The sequence below is a fragment of the Antedon bifida genome, chromosome 11 (assembly GCF_963402885.1).
Source record: "Antedon bifida chromosome 11, ecAntBifi1.1, whole genome shotgun sequence".
NCBI classification, from domain to species: domain Eukaryota; kingdom Metazoa; phylum Echinodermata; class Crinoidea; order Comatulida; family Antedonidae; genus Antedon; species Antedon bifida.
Window position 1 is genome coordinate 18,839,857 of NC_136236.1, and position 18,583 is coordinate 18,858,439.

General features: G+C 36.1%; 4 protein-coding genes across 8 annotated transcripts in view; 3 read left to right on the top strand and 1 right to left on the bottom strand.

Annotated features, from left to right (window-relative positions):
- Positions 1-3,057: 3,057 nt before the first annotated feature.
- On the top strand, positions 3,058-7,631 carry LOC144855694 (major facilitator superfamily domain-containing protein 3-like). The gene is made up of 5 exons (XM_078713610.1): positions 3,058-3,171; positions 3,683-4,588; positions 6,413-6,560; positions 6,950-7,044; positions 7,304-7,631. Exons 2-5 carry the CDS (start codon positions 3,790-3,792, stop codon positions 7,594-7,596), a joined length of 1,335 nt encoding a protein of 444 aa, XP_078569736.1. The 5' UTR covers positions 3,058-3,171; positions 3,683-3,789; the 3' UTR covers positions 7,597-7,631.
- A 464-nt stretch (positions 7,632-8,095) lies between these two features.
- Positions 8,096-11,468, bottom strand: LOC144856528 (large ribosomal subunit protein uL2m-like). 2 transcript variants are annotated; one of them, XM_078714543.1, is made up of 5 exons: positions 11,337-11,468; positions 10,107-10,551; positions 9,614-9,862; positions 8,903-9,154; positions 8,096-8,432 (listed from the first exon to the last, which is right to left on the bottom strand). In XM_078714543.1, the coding sequence occupies exons 2-5, from the start codon at positions 10,528-10,530 to the stop codon at positions 8,284-8,286; spliced, it is 1,074 nt and encodes a 357-aa protein (XP_078570669.1). In that variant the 5' UTR covers positions 10,531-10,551; positions 11,337-11,468; the 3' UTR covers positions 8,096-8,283. The 2 variants fall into 2 exon arrangements, with proteins under 2 accessions (XP_078570669.1, XP_078570670.1); XM_078714544.1 differs by having other exon boundaries at positions 11,402-11,420.
- LOC144856524 (inhibitor of growth protein 3-like) overlaps positions 10,755-18,583 on the top strand; it is a 141,231-nt gene continuing 133,402 nt past the window's right edge. The window contains exon 1 of one of the 2 annotated variants that reach the window (XM_078714539.1): positions 10,755-10,764. The gene's annotated coding sequence lies outside the window, so the exon portion shown is untranslated. Of the gene's footprint in view, positions 10,765-12,902; positions 12,913-18,583 lie in introns of those variants that run through there. The other variant, XM_078714538.1, reaches the window with a different exon arrangement.
- LOC144856533 (U6 snRNA-associated Sm-like protein LSm8) lies at positions 11,500-18,574 on the top strand. Of its 3 annotated transcripts, XM_078714550.1 has the most exons (4): positions 11,500-11,632; positions 16,195-16,235; positions 16,536-16,663; positions 17,310-18,574. In XM_078714550.1, the coding sequence occupies exons 1-4, from the start codon at positions 11,602-11,604 to the stop codon at positions 17,398-17,400; spliced, it is 291 nt and encodes a 96-aa protein (XP_078570676.1). In that variant the 5' UTR covers positions 11,500-11,601; the 3' UTR covers positions 17,401-18,574. The 3 variants fall into 3 exon arrangements, with proteins under 3 accessions (XP_078570676.1, XP_078570675.1, XP_078570674.1); XM_078714549.1 differs by lacking the exons at positions 16,195-16,235; positions 16,536-16,663; positions 17,310-18,574 and adding an exon at positions 14,366-16,159 and having other exon boundaries at positions 11,501-11,632; XM_078714548.1 differs by lacking the exons at positions 16,195-16,235; positions 16,536-16,663; positions 17,310-18,574 and adding an exon at positions 14,363-16,159 and having other exon boundaries at positions 11,504-11,632.

Consider the following 18,583-nt stretch of genomic DNA (forward strand, 5'->3'; position numbering starts at 1 on the left):
GCCTGATTTAAAATAAATCGAGCACTGTCGCCGATGCAATCCTGCACGTTTCCATACAAAATCGGAAGATCGGTCGTGAATGTATCAATCTTTTTGCTTATGTAAATTATTATAGTTAAGAAGTGCTTAAGTGAAAAACTGAGGCCTTTAAGTGAAACTAATTACTTTTGTCTTATATTTTCGTCATTTACGATTGAAAGAAAAAAATGGGTGATTTTGAAAACTGATTTACTATTACGATGTTGGGAGACAATCCGATTTCGAAAAACTACTGTAGGTGTTGACCCTAGGTGTTTCAAAATCGTAAGCGCTATGATCGAGTTTAGTAATCGACCTCATCGGAATGTATGCTAATGTCTACGGCAGTGTACGTGTATTCATATACGTAGGCCTACAGCTCTCGTAAAATCGTGACGTATGATGGTTTACGCCATAAAAACCTGACTGTCATAAGGAGCATGCAAAGTAAATATGTTGTATTTATAGTTGGTGTAGTCACCCACTCGTACACGTCTTTGTACAGTTGGAATGCAGTCTTATTGCTAAAATGAATGTATGCTTCTACTTCAATTTTTCGGACAATTTGCAGCTTCTTTTCTAAAGCGCAATGTTTGATGATACCGGAGAGAGTTGTACTTCCGGTCTTGTGAGTTTTTAGTCGCGTGGACGCGACTCAATAGTTCACTATGTCGGTCGGTCGGTCGGTCTGTCTGTCGGTCCGGTATCACTATGCGTTTTATCGCTTTTCTGTACTTTTTGAACTGTTTTGATGTACAGAAAAGTTTTAAAGTACATTACTTTTTGAAAGTTCATTTTTTTCTGAGAGCACGCGACTTATGGCTGTTGGCCTTGTTTACAAAGACAATGTTATGTTGAGGCCATTTTGCAGTTTAAAAAAAGTTATTAATAACAAAATGATTTCACTTTTAAAAAAACAAGAAAAATGGTTAATTTAAACTAAAAACCCAATTTCACCATTTTAAATTCCAATTTTCAGGTAAATAATTTTATCAATCAAGGCATTCAAATAACAGGATGCTGAGATCAGTTAGGTCAAAGATTGTAGGCCTATGTGTAAACAGAAAGTGAATAATGTACTTCGTACTGTAACCGCAACTAAAGTTTTTTTTTGTCAAAGTGAATAACTATGTGACTTTAAAATAGCATTTCAAAAAAAAGATTAAAAACAATATTTCAGGGGGACATACTGTATCTTTAAAATATATTTTCATTTAAATGCAACGTTTCAAATTTATTTCAATTTTAATGTATTACCAATTATACATAATATTACACTGAATCTCACAGTTTCTTCTCAGGACAGTCAAAATATCAATTTATATCCAACATAATAATAATTATAAATAGTAATCATAAATAAAGTAATAACAACTAAGAATTTAAATAACTCTAATTTATATAAACAGTAAAGACAGATGATAGTTAAGAGGAACAATAAGGCCTGCTGGTTTCTTTTCATGATCTTCGCATTTTTCATGTTCTTGCTTTTCTCTAGCTTTAAGCTTAATAGTTCATTGTTTAATGCTGTAATGTACCTGTGTTCATCACGATCTTTAGATTGTATTTCATCAAGTTCTGTTTTGTATTTCATCTTGATAATTTTACGTTGTCTGATTGCTCGTTTTGTACTTTTATTTTTCTCTTTTTCTAAGCATTCATTCTCATCAACTAATGATTCAATTTGTGTTTGAAACTTATGTTCTAACTTATCCTTTTCTGCTCGTACAGTTTCAAGCTGTTGTTGATATGATTCCACAACCATTGTGTGTTCCTTCCTATCTTGTCGCGCAGTTTCTACTATTTTATTTTTCTCTTCTTTTAAGCTTTTTGTTTCTTCTACTAAATCAAGTTCTGTTTTGTGTTTCATCTTGATAATTTTACGTTGTCTGATTGTTCGTATTGTACTTTTATTGTTCTCTTTTTCTAAGCATTCATTCTCATCAACTAAAGATTCAATTTGTGTTTGAAATTTATGTTCTAACTTATCCTTTTCTGCTCGTACATTTTCAAGCTGTTGTTGATATGATTCCACAACCATTGTGTGTTCCTTCCTATCTTGTCGCGCAGTTTCTACTATTTTATTTTTCTCTTCTTTTAAGCTTTCTGTTTCTTCTACTAAATCAAGTTCTGTTTTGTGTTTCATCTTGATAATTTTACGTTGTCTGATTGTTCGTATTGTACTTTTATTGTTCTCTTTTTCTAAGCATTCATTCTCATCAACTAATGATTCAATTTGTGTTTGAAACTTATGTTCTAACTTATCCTTTTCTGCTCGTACATTTTCAAGCTGTTGTTGATACGATTTCACAACCATTGTATGGTCCTTCCTATCTTGTCGCGCAGTTTCTACTATTTTATTTTTCTCTTCGCTTTTCACATCTATTTCCTTTTTTAAACTGTCAATGTCACTGACCATTTCTGATATTTTCTTTTCAAATTCATATTTGTCTTTACGGTATTTCTGACATGCTTCAATAATAGTCACGTGGTGTAAGCTGTGGTCACTATGTAACTGTTGTGCACAGCAAGCAATACATATTAGTTCCATGCTTTTCTCACACCACATGTCTAAGATTTTGTTATGACCAGACTTTCCACATATCAATAATCTATTCTTAGTTAGACCCAAATTATCAGCAATTTTCAAACACCCTTTGGCATCTTCAATCACAAATGACGACGGGAGTGACTCTAGGCCAGTTCCAGGAATGTTCGTTGGATTTCTACACAAAGCACACATTATGTTAGAAACATTCAGTTGATTCTTCGGTGCTGCTTCGAATTGCTTACGTAGACATTTTAGGCAAAAAGAATGTCCACATTGAAGAAATTTAGGCTGGTCCATTTCCTCAATGCACATTACACATTCGGTAAGGTTTTCCAGAAACGTTCTTATAGGATCTTTATCGTTTGGCCCTGCCATTTTGCAATAACTCAATCGACAGGAACGACAACACCAACCCTTGCGTATCAAATTGGAAATACCCATATGTATAGAGGGCGCTAAAAAATAAACATGGCATGCATGAATGGATACCGTATACAACACCATGCTGATTGCCGATTCAAAAGAGGCACTTCGAAGAGGCATGCTTCTACTAGGCCTAGGCTAGGATAATAACAAAAATGGATTGTACTAACATGAAAATGGTACACAAATCAATAATCCCATTAACTAGACCTAGAAAACAAGATTAGCTGTGTCTCCTCTGGGTCCTGTGTACTGTGTAGGCTTACTACTACTAGGCCTAGGCTAGAAATATACTACTGTGCTGCTAATAACTAGCCTAGCCCTAGGGCCTAGGCCTTAGTATATACTAGTCTAGGCCTAGCTAGTTTTAGGCCTAACTTAGTTAGTAACTAGGCAAGGCCTAACCTAGGCTAGGCCTACTTTATCTTTACTTTTATTCTACACTATTCTAGGCCTTTCACATGCTTTTTCACAAAGAAAAGAGTCATTGTTCATCAAGTGAGGTGTACTGTAACTTAAGCGAGTACCATGATTATTATCTACCATATTCCTCCCTGGCCGGATGTAGTCTGATCACCAGATCAGATACTGGTAGCTACTGTATCCTGCCTATCTGTTGTATTTCAACTTGTTATTCTGTTAACTTGTTACTAATAAATAAATAAACAAATTTCAAATTATTTATTTCAGTAAGATTGAGTCACAATGGAAATTTAGAAGAAAGCCTTAAAGGAAAAAACAGCCTTTTTCTGTATTGCTGATCAGGTACACTACTGTAGGCCTACAGTTGAGGAAATATGGGGTTGCGTCAATCATGGTTCAACTACAGAAACTTAATATTCTTGTTGATGCTCTATTTTGTTCAGGGTATACCGTATGGGCTTCAAGCACGCTTCTTGCCAATATTTCTCCGTAGTAAAGGAACATCTCTGGCCAGTCTCGGGCTCATCAAACTTTTATTACTACCATGGTTGCTGAAGATACTTTGGGCGCCGTTATTTGATTGGATGCAATCCAAACGAAAATGGCTGTTGGCGAGCATGTTGGGACTTTTGTGCGTCTGTAGCCTAGGTTCCTGCATCTCACTGGATAATATTCTATTTCTATGTGCAATACTGTTTCTTCTCAATGTATTTTCATCAACTCAAGATATAGCAGTAGATGGTTTTGCTATGCAGTTACTAACTCATAAGCAAGTTGGCATGGGCAATACCATTCAAGTTGTAGGGTACAAATTTGGTAGCATTTTTGGTGGCGGTGTGCTTATGTGGTTGAGCATGTACCTGTCATTAAATGGACTGTTCCTATTTTTGTCATTCATTTATTTATTTTCAATATCTTGTATATTTCAATTTGATGTGGATGAAAAGAAAATATTAGAAATAACTGAAAATGATGGATGCACTGTAACAGAAAGTGGACAAATTATGAATTCAAAGAGGAATAAGAAAGAATTCAAGCAATTAAATAAACTAACAGAAAAGGAGAATAATAGTCATTTAAAAAACAAGAAGGAAACATTTGTTTGGTTGAAGAAGCTCATCCAACTGCCTGGCACTCTCTCGATAATCATTCTGGTTATTGTGTATAAGTTAGGTGAGATTCCTTCCTTAATAAATCGGAAATCAGACAATAATCACCTGGAAAATAACTACATGGACATTAACCACATAGACAATAACCACCCAGACAATAACCACCCAGACAATAATTACCTAGACAATAACCACCCAGACAATAACCACCCAGACAATAACCACCCAGACAATAACCACCCAGACAATAATTACCTAGACAATAACAACTCGGACAATAACCACCCGGACAATAACCACTCAGACAATAACCACCCAGACAATAACCACCCAGACAATAAACACCCAGACAATAACCACCCAGACATTAACCACCCAGACAATAATTACCTAGACAATAACAACTCGGACAATAACCACCCGGACAATAACCACTCAGACAATAACCACCTGGACAATAACCACCCAGACAATAACCACCCAGACAATAACCACCCAGACAATAACCACCCAGACAATAACCACCCAGACAATAACCACCCAGACAATAACCACCCAGACATTAACCACCCAGACAATAATTACCTAGACAATAACAACTCGGACATTAACCACCCGAACAATAACCACCCAGACAATAACCACCCAGACAATAATTACCTAGACAATAACCACCCAGACAATAACCACCCAGACAATAACCACCCAGACAATAGCCACCCAGACAATAACCACCCAGACAATAACCACCTAGACAATAACCACCCAGACAATAACCACCTAGACAATAACAACTCGGACAATAACCACCCGGACAATAACCACTCAGACAATAACCACCCAGACAATAACCACCCAGACAATAACCACCTAGACAATAACAACTCGGACATTAACCACCCGAACAATAACCACCCAGACAATAACCACCCAGACAATAACCACCCAGACAATAATTACCTAGACAATAACCACCCAGACAATAACCACCCAGACAATAACCACCTAGACAATAACAACTCGGACAATAACCACCCGGACAATAACCACTCAGACAATAACCACCCAGACAATAACCACCCAGACAATAACCACCCAGACAATAACCACCCAGACAATAACCACCCAGACATTAACCACCCGAACAATAACCACCCAGACAATAACCACCCAGACAATAACCACCCAGACAATAACCACCCAGACAATAACCACCCGGACAATAACCACTCAGACAATAACCACCCAGACAATAACCACCCAGACAATAACCACCCAGACAATAACCACCCAGACAATAACCACCCAGACATTAACCACCCGAACAATAACCACCCAGACAATAACCACCCAGACAATAACCACCCAGACAATAACCACCCAGACAATAACCACCCGGACAATAACCACTCAGACAATAACCACCCAGACAATAACCACCCGGACAATAACCACCCGGACAATAACCACCCAGACAATAACCACCCAGACAATAACCACCCAGACAATAATTACCCAGACAATAATTACCCAGACAATAACCACCCAGACAATAACCACCCAGACAATAACCACCCAGACAATAACCACCCAGACAATAACCACCCAGACAATAATTACCCAGACAATAACCACCCAGACAATAACCACCCAGACAATAACCACCCAGACAATAATTACCCAGACAATAATTACCCAGACAATAAACACCTGTGACACAGACAGAATATATTAATATACATACCATACTATACATAATATGTAATAACTAAAGTGCATCTTTGATAATTCTCGGTGAGTTTTACTAACATTTATTTATACATTTTTGTACACTAATTATATAGTGATAATGATTTGAAGCAATCCTGTTTTGTTTGTTTTCAAGGGGAGCAGGGTTGCGTGGACCAGTTTCCTTTGTATCTGGTGGATAGAGGTACACCAGCATCTACAGTTGGGTTCTGGTCTGGAGTTGTCTGTCAAGCAATGTCTATTGCTGGTTCTATACTGGGTGGAATTTATTTATCAAGGTTCAGGTAAAAAAAATGATTCTGCAAAATCAAGAATAAAGCTAGTCTAGGTTGTACTGTAGACTAATGTTTGTGAAAAGAGTAACATGTTGGCACACTAGGGGTGTCATACTTGTACTGGTGGTGCTTGTATTACAAGTGCTTTTGTTTCTGTACTTCACACACCCCAAGGGCATTTTAGGAGCGTGTTACTGCAACTCATGAAATATTCTCACCATTCAACTCATAAACATCTTTACATGTATAATAATAATACTACTATACACAGTTTCAGTTCTGCCCCATCCATAAATCAATCTAGTTTTTTTTTAAACCAAATAAATGTTTATATCTGTACCTACACACAACTTTGGTCCAGTGATAACAGTGCCAATGTTGTGCTTTGTTTTCAACAGGGTATCTCCAGTATCATTACTTCAGTTTCTATGCTTTGTTCGACTTGTTCCAATGATAATTGAGTTTTGCCACACATTGCAAATCATCCAATCAGGTTAGTATTTTTAAAATAATACAGACGTACTACACATCTTCCAATAGAGATCTCCCGATATTTTGAGTCATTCACACTCTCCCGCTAAAATACAATTTATCCCGATTTCTTACAGTATTTATAAATTTATAATTCCTTGAGCATTGTTCTAGTGGTAGAGTTAGATTACACATGTACTTGCATTGGTTGTAATTTGGATACGATTCATGACGTTCTATGCATGCTTCAACACACTACAGCTTATACGGTCTCTCCACAGACTTTGTAGCATTGACAGCGATGACTGCGGCACAGCTGATAGGGGGTGCTATAACCACCACCATGTTTACGCTAATGATGCAGTGTTCCCAGAGGGCGCCGGTGAGTGTACAAGGAACACATTACACTTTACTTGCTACATTAGAGGTAATGGGTAAATTACTGTTTGTGTCTAGTGTTGGCTGGATGTCGGACGTTTTAGGATACCCAGTTATGTTTTCTCTGTTTATCTTAATTTCTGCTATGACAATTCCATTCGTTCCATTTTTGGAAATAAGAAATGATTGTAGCTGATATTAAACATTTATACCCTTATGGAGATGACCAAACATCATAGTATTTAGTATCCATTTATTCAAGGTCAAACACAGTAAAATATGGGGTGTCTAGAAAACTAAGATATCTTTAGGTCTTAGTTTTCTAGACACCCTAAAATATGTACATGGTTTGAAATTATTTTTATTTGTTCAAAGTTAAAAATTCACATAAAATTAAAAATGAGTTTCAGATAAAAATTTTGTAAAATACAGATAAATCATTTTTATGGATAGCTTTTCAAGAATCACCCAGAAGATTGGATAACCTGGTGTGATTTTTTCTAAAAGGAAAAAATTATGCGATTCAAAAGGGGAAACTGTATAACCACTAAAATCATATGTTTGTACCAATATTGTTACACTGAAGTGGTTATAATTTGGAGCACCAAATAGCCAATGACATTTTGATATAGGTTAATGGTTAAGGTATACAAACAATAACATTTTTTTTTATAAAATAAAAGTACAAAACAGTATTTTCAGGCATACATTTTATTAATTTGATGCATTTACATCAGACATTTATCAAATTGATGATTGAAAAAGTAAGTTTTTTGTTTCTTTTAACTACAACCTTTTCTGGAGTATGCTAAGGATCACAGGGCTCCTATGTGCTGAATTGCATAAAAAAATGCTATTCAAATTTATACAAATTATTATTGAATTATGTAAATGATTTGTTTGATGCTTTAGTATCTATAAATATCTTCATTGGTGGTATTGGTTTAATTTTTCGTCCAGCCCATCCTCCTTTCCTCTGCCACCATCCGCTAGCTGGTCTCCACCCAAGCCAACGATTACGACCAGCTTTACCTGAAATGGCCAATAAAAACATTACCATTAGTGCTATGCAGTTTATATTAGCCTCAATGAATAGAGGAGTTGGGCTAGTGATAATATTCTGCCCATTCCATACACCTACTGTTATTTTATATTAAGTTATAGTTTTCACTTTTCAAAGTTCACGTTCACCAAACCCGCATGTACAGGGTCGGCAGACTATGTGAGGGGGCTGTTGCTTGCGTCTCGAAATAACTGTTGCGCTCTGTTAATTACACAGTCCCTTTGTTTACTGTCCTGATAGCTCCCTACTACAATACATGGCATACGATAACAAAATTCAAATGGCAAGGATACACTGTAGGACTGTGTGTTTATAAAGTAAACAATAACTGGTACTGTATGTGTTCAGGTTTAATTTTGTTCATGATTTAGGCAATTTCAAATTATTTTTAGTATTATAAAATACTGTATGATTTTGTTCCCCCAAATATTTTACATACCTATTACACGCTGGTTGTGGTTTTCATTGGAGAGCCTTCCTACAGTTGCCATACACTTGTCACTTACACTTATCTGACGTTTTGAAGGCATCTTCAAGATAGCTTGACCTCCGACCTTTCGTAGCAGTGTTAAAGACGTACCAGCAGATCTTCCATATGTTCCGCCACTTCCTGGGAGGGTCTCTACACAGTGGACTTGCGCATTAATTGGTAATGCAGCTAGTGGATATGCGTCTCCCTCATTAGCCATAACTGTTAATACAAAAAATGTCAGTTACATGAAGAGGGTGAATGTATGAAAGAATAAATTCTTTTTTTTTTGCCATTAACAATAGAGTTGATTTATGAACACTGTATTTAACAAAACAGGTTCTGATTTATATAGTTTTTACATTTTACAAGTCATTTTTTTAACAGATTCGGCCATTTTAAGGAATCCCTACACTATTGGCCGCACTTTTCACTGTTGCATAGTTCAGACAAACCCCAAGTTGACTGTGTCTAATCAAGAAGATCAAAGGGTTTATCTGTGGCTGCGACACGATCAGTTCCATGCCCCTTAACAGACACTGGGCGCCGCAGAGAATATGTACATAGTACAGTACTGATTGTTGTCGCAGTCAGACACACAATCAAAGGACTGCAACAAGTTCCTTTCTTGGCAAGCCGAGCTCAGTGTCCTGTTGTTAGATTGCCTTGGTCTAATCTTACCTGACATTCTGCCTATTTGGCATGATGTTTTAATAATATCCCCTTCTTTCATGTTGGTTGTAGCCAAAATATACCGCTTGTGAGTTCCCCCCGCCACCAATGCAATGCGAGCACTTCGATTAGGGTCGTATAATATTTTGAGAACTCTCTCTTCTTTGACGGAACCATCCATTGGTGGTGTTCGGTGAAAGTCTATTATTCTGAAGTTTCGTTTGTGTCCACCACCACGACCAGTTATTGTAATTTTACCTATGTTTTTGAAAAACAATGTATATTTAGTATTCTATTAGACGAGTCTAAAATACAGGAGTCTCCCGGCCAAAATAGGAGTGTTGGCATGCATGAGTTTGTCCAAAATAATTAAAAAGAATATCTGCACACTGAAAAGTCAATAATCTGTATAATCATTAATTTTTTTGATGCAATTTGGGTTATGTTTATAGAGGAACACTTGAATTTTCAAGATATTAGTCTACAGAAACAATACAAATACCTAAGTGATTTCTTCCTGATGTCCTAACAAACCCAATAGGGCGTATGGTGTATTTGTTTTCAAGCCCCCTGTGCCGCCATTTTGCACTTAGTGGTCTTCTCTTAGGTTCGTAGATAAATTCTCCATCTCCGTAAGTTGTCCAAGATAAACTGGCACTGCTGTCACCACTAGCACTGGTGACATTGCTGCCGCCACTACTACTACATTGCCGGATTGATGTTAAACCAAAGAAACGGTTTATATCGCTCTTGCTGGACTTTGTAAAATGTGTAGATGGTAATAAGGTATATAGTTTCCTTTGTGTTGTTGTAATCAAAATTGTTTCTCTTGTGAAGTTGGCCCTGCACAACAGCCCTGCTGAGAATGTGGTGCTGTTGGAAATGCTTAACTTTGTAAGACTTCGACACAAGTTAGGCAAAGACATACTGTAAATTCCTCATTTAATCTAAAAAGTTAAAAGAAAAGATGATTTAATATTAATAATCATAGGCCTATTATGCTGTAGAGTAGTAGTACAGTACTAGTAGGACTAATAAGTAGGCCCTAGCTAGCTAGGCTAATACGGCTAGTAAGGCAATCGAACAACAGGGCACTACGTTTAGCCGATTACAATAATATTAAAGATTAATTGAAGTTGAAGTTTCAAACGGAACAGTTTGGCGCCTATATGATTATGCCCTGCCCTACACATTTGATTGCTACGAGGCATAGGTATAACACAGGATTTGCATCTACGACTAGGCGTAGACATAGCCACTGCGTAACAAAAATTCAATGTATGGTGTATATAGCCTAGAATTCGAGGGCTGTGTATGATCACAGATCAACAAAGTCTGTTACGATACATGATAGCCATGGTTGTTGGTTTGAACCCTCCTACTAGTACGTACTGCACTGCAGATGCCATTGATTGATTAATGCATGTATGTTTCTACAATACTGTGCATGATTAAAATGCTAGCTAGGCCTAGGCCCACTACTAGTTAGGGGCCTACCTACTAGTACTAGACTCTCTCGGCCTACCTAAAATCTTCCTACCATCTCCCCCACCACCTACCTAGCTAGGCCTAGCTAGTCCCTACTAGAGACCTAGGCTACTACTAGGCTACTACTACTAAACTACTAGGCCCTAGCTAGCTAGGGCCTACTCTACTGCTACTAGGCTAGATGCCCTACTACTAGGCTAGGCCCTCTACATTATTAAGTTTAGGTAAATGCACTGATACGTACTGTAAGGACACCCCTTCTAAACAGAATGCCTTTCCTAGTAGAGGCTAGGCCTACAGTACAGTCACCTTTTGCAAAAATAAAAACACATGGCTGATGTCGACCGAAATGATCGGCTGCTGCCCTCTATCCCTCTATAAAATCGTCTAAACTATTGAGGGCGCGGTATAGCCAGCGTGTTGGAAACGTTTGTTTTTGCGTACGAAGTAGGCCTACAAAGTATATAAAGTCATTTATTTACTATTTTATTGATTTAAGACGTAAAATCATGGCATCTGCAATAGAGAATTATGTTAACCGTATCCTTTGTAGACATTATTTTTAATTATTTTTAAATCTAGGCATTGGTAAGCCTAATTAGTAGGGATGGAGGGTCCGGTCAATGCCGTTTTTCATTAGCCAGCCAGGCAGGTTCAGGGACGATTCGGCCCTGAGACGATTCGGCCCGGGACTATTCGGCCCACTTTTGGTGGGACGATTCGGCCCACTTTTGGGCCGAAACATCCCACTTTGTGGGCCGAAACGTCTCACTTTAGACCAAATTCATATTCATTTTTTTTTTATTTATCAAGTTTTTAAAGGTGTTTAACAATCCGTATTTTATTGATATTGACAAAGTTGATATAATGTATATAATAAATTACTAAAAAAACGTAATTTTATATTCAATTTATTACTTCGAAAACCTTGTTTATTTCGTGCATTCCCCAAGCGGCCAACAGAGGGCGTAACTTATTTACATCGCGCGCGTGACTAAAAAATGATTATTTTCGACAATGTTTTCAAAATGTTTGCTTTATTGCATCTTTATCCCTAGTAGTGCTACCCCATAGTCTCTCTGAAAATAAAGTTTGGGGAAAAAGCTTATTTTATGCTTATAAATGCATATCAAAGCCGATAAATGTAAGTGTGCCGAATCGTCTAATAAACTTTCTCTTAATCATAAAAAATGTAGCTTCATCCTCTTTGGGACCCCACAACTATTAAAATCTATTGACTTATCAGCCAACAGAATTACCATTGACAACCATGATATACCTTGTGTTCAATCAGCTAAGTTTTTAGGTGTAGTTATGGACAGCAATCTAACATGGAAAAATCATATTAAAGAAGTAGAGAATAAAACTTCCAAAAGCGTTGGTATCATTTCTAGGTTATCCTCATTTGTACCCCTTAATATTCTTCGAACCCTTTACTGCTCCCTCATTCTTCCCTATTTGAGCTACTGTAACATTGTCTGGGCCAATACTTACGTATCCAACCTCAGTAAACTGCAAATTATACAAAAGAAGGCTATCAGGATTATATCTGGCGCTCCACCGCGGTCCCATTCTTCCCATTTATTTTCCAAACTTAATCTCCTCAAACTCATTGATATAAACATAATGCAACAAGGCAAATTTGTATTCTCCGCCCTGCATTCCACTTCTCCAAATCATTTAAACAATATGTTTATTCCGAATTTTTCTATTCACAATTACCCTTCACGTTCTAGAACTAATATACACATACCTATCCACAACACCAATTATTTTCAAAACAGTATTAGATACTCCGGTCCATCAATGATGAACAGTTTACCACCCCCAATTACAAATGCTGTTTCAATTTCTTTATTTTCCAAAAAATTAAAACAACACCTAATGTTAAAGTATTAAAAAGACAACAATCGAATGTCGCAATTTGATTTATGCTGCTGAACATTGATCTACTGTGGTTTTTGAGTTTTATTTTCTGATTCTACAATTTGATTGATCTATTTTTTATCAATTTATTTATTTATTTATTTATTTTATTTATTTTTTTTTAATTAATTAATTAATTTATTTATTTTTTATTTTTCCTTTTCTGTGCGTTTTTTTGTCTTGTTTGTTTCTCTTTATTTCCACTCTTATTCAATTATCCATTTTATTTGCATAGGCATACCCAGCACAAGATTTCCTCATCTTCTCGGGATTATGCCTTCCTCCATAGCCAATTTTCTTAAATTCACTTTTCTGTTGTTTTATCCAACAAACATCTATTTCATTTTTTATATTCCTTACCATTTTTGTTTATTATTTTGTACTGTATTGCTATGGAGGAAAATAAATGTCTTTTGAAATGAAATGAAAAAAAGTCTCAGGGCCGAATCGTCCCAGGCCGAATAGTCCCAGGGCCGAGCCCAGTCATCATCATGTTGATCACGACCTGACGAAACTAGGTTAGGGCTAGTGAGAGCCAGCCTAAGCCTAATTAACACATTCTTCGATAACATTTTATGTTCAATTTTGTTTCATTTTCAGAGAAACTGTGTGTGGGGATAGTTATTAGGGATTAGGCCTAGGCCAAGTTGAGCTGCCGCCAGAAAAATGTTATTTTCTATGAAACGCCAAATGCTAACTTTCACCAGTTTAATAGAAGTTCTATTATTAGGGATAACAATGTATATTCAAAATTTAATATCATATATATATTATTAAATATTACAATTAAAGAAATAATTATGAAAATCTGACTTGTAGTTCCGAATTTAATTTTTAGCCAAAAACGACGTAAACAAGTTGCCCCCTCAGTTGGCAGTCTTATGAACTACGCCATTTTTCGGTAAAATAATTACATAAAATCATGTTTTAGTAAAATATTTTGTGTATTAACATGGTAAAATTTAATAAAATATGATATTAAATTATTAGTAAATAAAAAATAATATTTATTTACCCTCATTCGAAGAATGTCAATACTTTATTAGTCCTGAGAGACAACGTGACTTTGCCTGGTACACACGAAAAAATATTATGGAGTGCACTGAATTTTTAACATGAAAGATTAAAAACAATTAAATATTACATTAAACTACTTTCCTTTGTTGTATTGTTACTGCGGTTTAAACCAACAAAATTTTTAAAAAGTGATCAGTGATGTTTCCAAAATCCTGAATGACACTGATAAACAGTACTGTAATCACCCTTGTATCCACCATCATCATTGACAATGAAATTAAAAAGCAAGACACAACATGTTCACAATTATCTTTAACATAACTGAAGCAGTACCTTTGCCAGATGACAAGGAGTTTGAATCAATCACCCTAATACAAATTGGGATCCGCTTTAGAGAAGACAGAAACGTTTTGATAGAATGGTGTCGCAAATATGGATTATTGGCAACAGAAATGGACTGTCCAAGATGCCATGTAAAGTGTGAAGAGAAAGCATATGCTAGGTCAGTGGACCTGATAACATGGAGGTGCTACCGTCGGGAATGCCGCAAAACAATTAACATCAGAACAGGAAGTTTCTTTGCGAAGAGTCACCTCAAATTGTGGCAGATCATAGGACTGACGTACATGTGGTCAGTAAATTGTGGACGACCAACTAGTAGAGGACTGTTACAAGAAAACATGAAAAGGGAACTGGAGATTGGAGGTGATCACACTCTTTTGGATTGGATGAAATACTGCAGGAATGTTGCAGCAACATTCTTGATCAGTCATCCACAACAAATTGGTGGCCCGGGAAACCTTGTTGAGATTGAAGAATGCGTTATTGCAAAGCACAAGAACCATTCTGGACATGAAATTCCCGAACAGTGGCTAATTGGATTATATCAGCCAGGTACTCGTATTGGAATGTTAGTTCCAGTGCGAGAAAGAAACGCGGAAACATTTATACCTATAATTACTAAATGGGTCGGTTCTGGATCAAAGATCTCTTCTGACATGTGGGCGGAATACAAAGAACTTTCAAACTATGGGTATGTCAATGCTAACGATACCGGAGTTACCAAAAACCGTTCAGAATGTACGTGGAAGCGGGCCAAAAGCAAAATAAAAGCGATACACGCACCAACAAGCACAGACATGATAATGGCTGATTACTTTATACAATTTATGTGGTATCAACAATTTAAGGATGCACCATTTTTCCATTTTTGGAATCAAATTGCCACAGAACTCTATACCTTTTACTGATCTTAATCGGTCAAAACATTTGTATAATCCTTTCTAATCTCCTTGACATTCTTCCAGTGTATAATAATACAGGCACATGTGTTTAATAAATCCTATGTTTAAAATTGAGATGATCATGCATACAGTATGCCTAATGTAGTAATTTTCTTTGAAATCCTGCCCATAAAAAAAAAGTGTATTAGTAAAAGTATAGAAAGTTCTAATATATCTTTTTTGTCTTATTTTTTATATGATATTTATGCATTATTTGATGGAATTTGGCACATGTCAGATAAAAAGTAACCATAATACAATATTAACATTGGCAGCGCGGAAATAAATAACTGCAGAACATGGTCTTCTCAAAGTCTGATTTTAAACTGCATGAGATAAAAGTTTAAAAATATACTACATTTCACAAGAGGCACGTCGGTGCTGCCAACTAAGGTGCTACTCGTCTCAAAGGATGTACAGTACTACTGTAGGTTTACAATGTGAGCATTTGTATTTTATATTTCATTTGTAGGTGGTAATCCCCTACTCATCTCAAATGATGAACTGGGTTATTCAAAGTGCACACAGGTTTTGTGTATACTGGACCTATGGTTTATATTCCATCCAAGGAGACTTGTTCAAACCACCAGAATTAGCCATTCACTCACTACAGTATATTATCACTATATATATGTATTCCATATCCAAGGAGACTTGTTCAAACCACCAGAATTAGCCATTCACTCACTACAGTATATTATCACTATATATATGTATTCCATATCCAAGGAGACTTGTTCAAACCACCAGAATTAGCCATTCACTCACTACAGTATATTATCACTATATATATGTATTCCTTCCAGTTAAATAAAAAGTTTCTGAAAACTTTAAATTAAGATTGTTGACATATTTATTCCTTGATAAAGTAATTAGACACTGTGTCTGTGATTACAAATGATGGCAGAGTCATTGTGGTAAGTTTGAATATTATTAATAATTTAGTTTTTTAAGACCTTGGCATATTTGCTTGCAGAAACTTTATTGGTCAAAGATTCATTAGTACTTTTTGTATTCAAATGATAAATTGTAAAATTGTGCTCAATAGAAAATTCATGCGAATAGGAAACACAAGCTTTTTCGTTGAGAACAATCGCAACAGAAAAACTATACTCAACAGTAAAGTCTTAATCGAATACGTCATATGTCATTTGTTTTGTAAGTATGGTAAGTGTAGTCTTGAGGGTTTTTAATGTATTGTTTGTTTGTATTTATAGGGCACACTTAAAGGGTTTGACCAAACAGTAAACTTGATATTAGATGAGAGCCATGAGAGAGTATTCAGTGCTGGTGAAGGAGTTGAACAAGTTTTACTTGGCTTGTACATCATAAGAGGTGACAACATGTAAGTCATCAATTTATTTGTTTCCATCAGCCATTCTGAGGCAATACCTGTTATCAACAGTCTCTCTGCCTCAGTCTGTGAGCTATACCTTTTTTTCTTTATTAAATATATTTAGGCAAATAACCATAAACGAATTCATTCATTTCCGTTCACAAGAAAAAAATATACACAAGATTCTCTACATAAGTCTTATAACAAGTGGAGTTGAAATTTGTCATTATAACAAAATCCTGACATATGACAGGACTTGAACCCACAACTCCATTCCACTGGCAAGGACTCTAGTCCCTGCTAGGTTGTACCAAGTCAGGCAGGTTTCATCAGGCCTTTTGTGGTCCCTTTCATCTATGAGCATGCAACCTTAACAACTGAAATATCCAGGATAGCGTTTGAGAGGGTTTGTTCTTTGTTGGTTAGCCATTCTCATTTGAGAACATCAGGCCGTCATTGACTAGAAAGAGGGGTAATGGAACACAATTCAGTATTCTTCTAATTTTCTGGCAACTTCTGCAGCTGACTGACCAGTTGGATTGTTCTCCCTTTCCGACCGCTCGGCTAAACACAAACTAACCTCTTTTTTTTTTCAATGTGCTAAGTATAATCTCTAAGTTCTATTTATATTATAATGTTGATAATTTTTTTATAGAGCTGTAATAGGAGAAATTGATGATGAAACGGACTCGTCAATGGACATGTCGGATATACGAGCAGAGCCTCTCAATCCGGTTGTGCATTAAGTACGAGATTTGCAGAAAAAGAACGACAGCCAAATAGAACAATGCTTTAGTGAGTAACTCCTGTTGATGTAAATATAAAGACAATAAGGTAAATTGTTGAGTGAGTTTTTACAGTTGAAGAAGGAGATTGCCTTTGCTTGTGCATACATAGTGTCAGTCATTTCAGAATTGAGATGAGATACTGTGAAAATAATGATGCATTCTGTGCCAAACCAAACTCATTTTGTACTACTGTTCACACAATTCTATTGGGGTTGTAGAGATGAGCCTGCCATTTCAAATGTGAAATTAATGTTCACACATATTGGATTTGTGTAATTTTAACATGGCTTTCAAAAGATATGTAATTCAGAATTTGGATTTGGATTTGGACAATAACATCTCATCAAGTGTTACATTTCGTGGAATCTTTTGATGATTATTGGAGTTCAATTGAGTGATGACACGATAAACGACTTTAATGTAAGCATCAACATCAATCATGTTCTATTTGTCAATTCTCAACATCAGACGTCACCGTTGTGAGTGCAAAGGTCAAGTTAAGAAGCTCTCAGGTCACTAGAGTAACTTTCACATTGACTCAATTTGTTTTGTGTACGTTCTTTGTAACTTCCGCTTGTGATGTTCATTCGTAAACGTAAAAGTTGCCATGCAGTATGTGATGTATGACCTGACTTGGTTCCAATACTGTATGTCACTGGATCTCACTGGATTTTTCAATAGTCAGTAACATTTCGTTTTCTTTTGGATCACTCACTCGGTTTCCAGTTAAGCTTGAGGACGATACTAAATACTTCAAACATTAATTGATACTGTAAAAGTCTATAGCACTTCTAAGTGTTCTTCATAAGGTGAATTGGATGGATAAACACAAACTAGTGTTTTCAGCATTATTTGTATGGTTAGAAATGTCTTCAATTTTACTGAGTAGATGCCTATAAGAAGTCAAGCTATCATTCCATAATATCCGAAGATGATTCGTTTCACTTAGATTGATTTTGAAGTTTCCATTTCCTTGCACATTTTCAACTATATATAGTTTAAAATTGCTGTCCATTCACCCATTCACACACTCTTTCAATGAGATTTAATAATGAATGCATATTCTGTTTTGGTAATTTCTGTCTACATGTTTTTAAAAATAATATTTGTAATAAAAACACTAACTACAGTATTTAAGTTG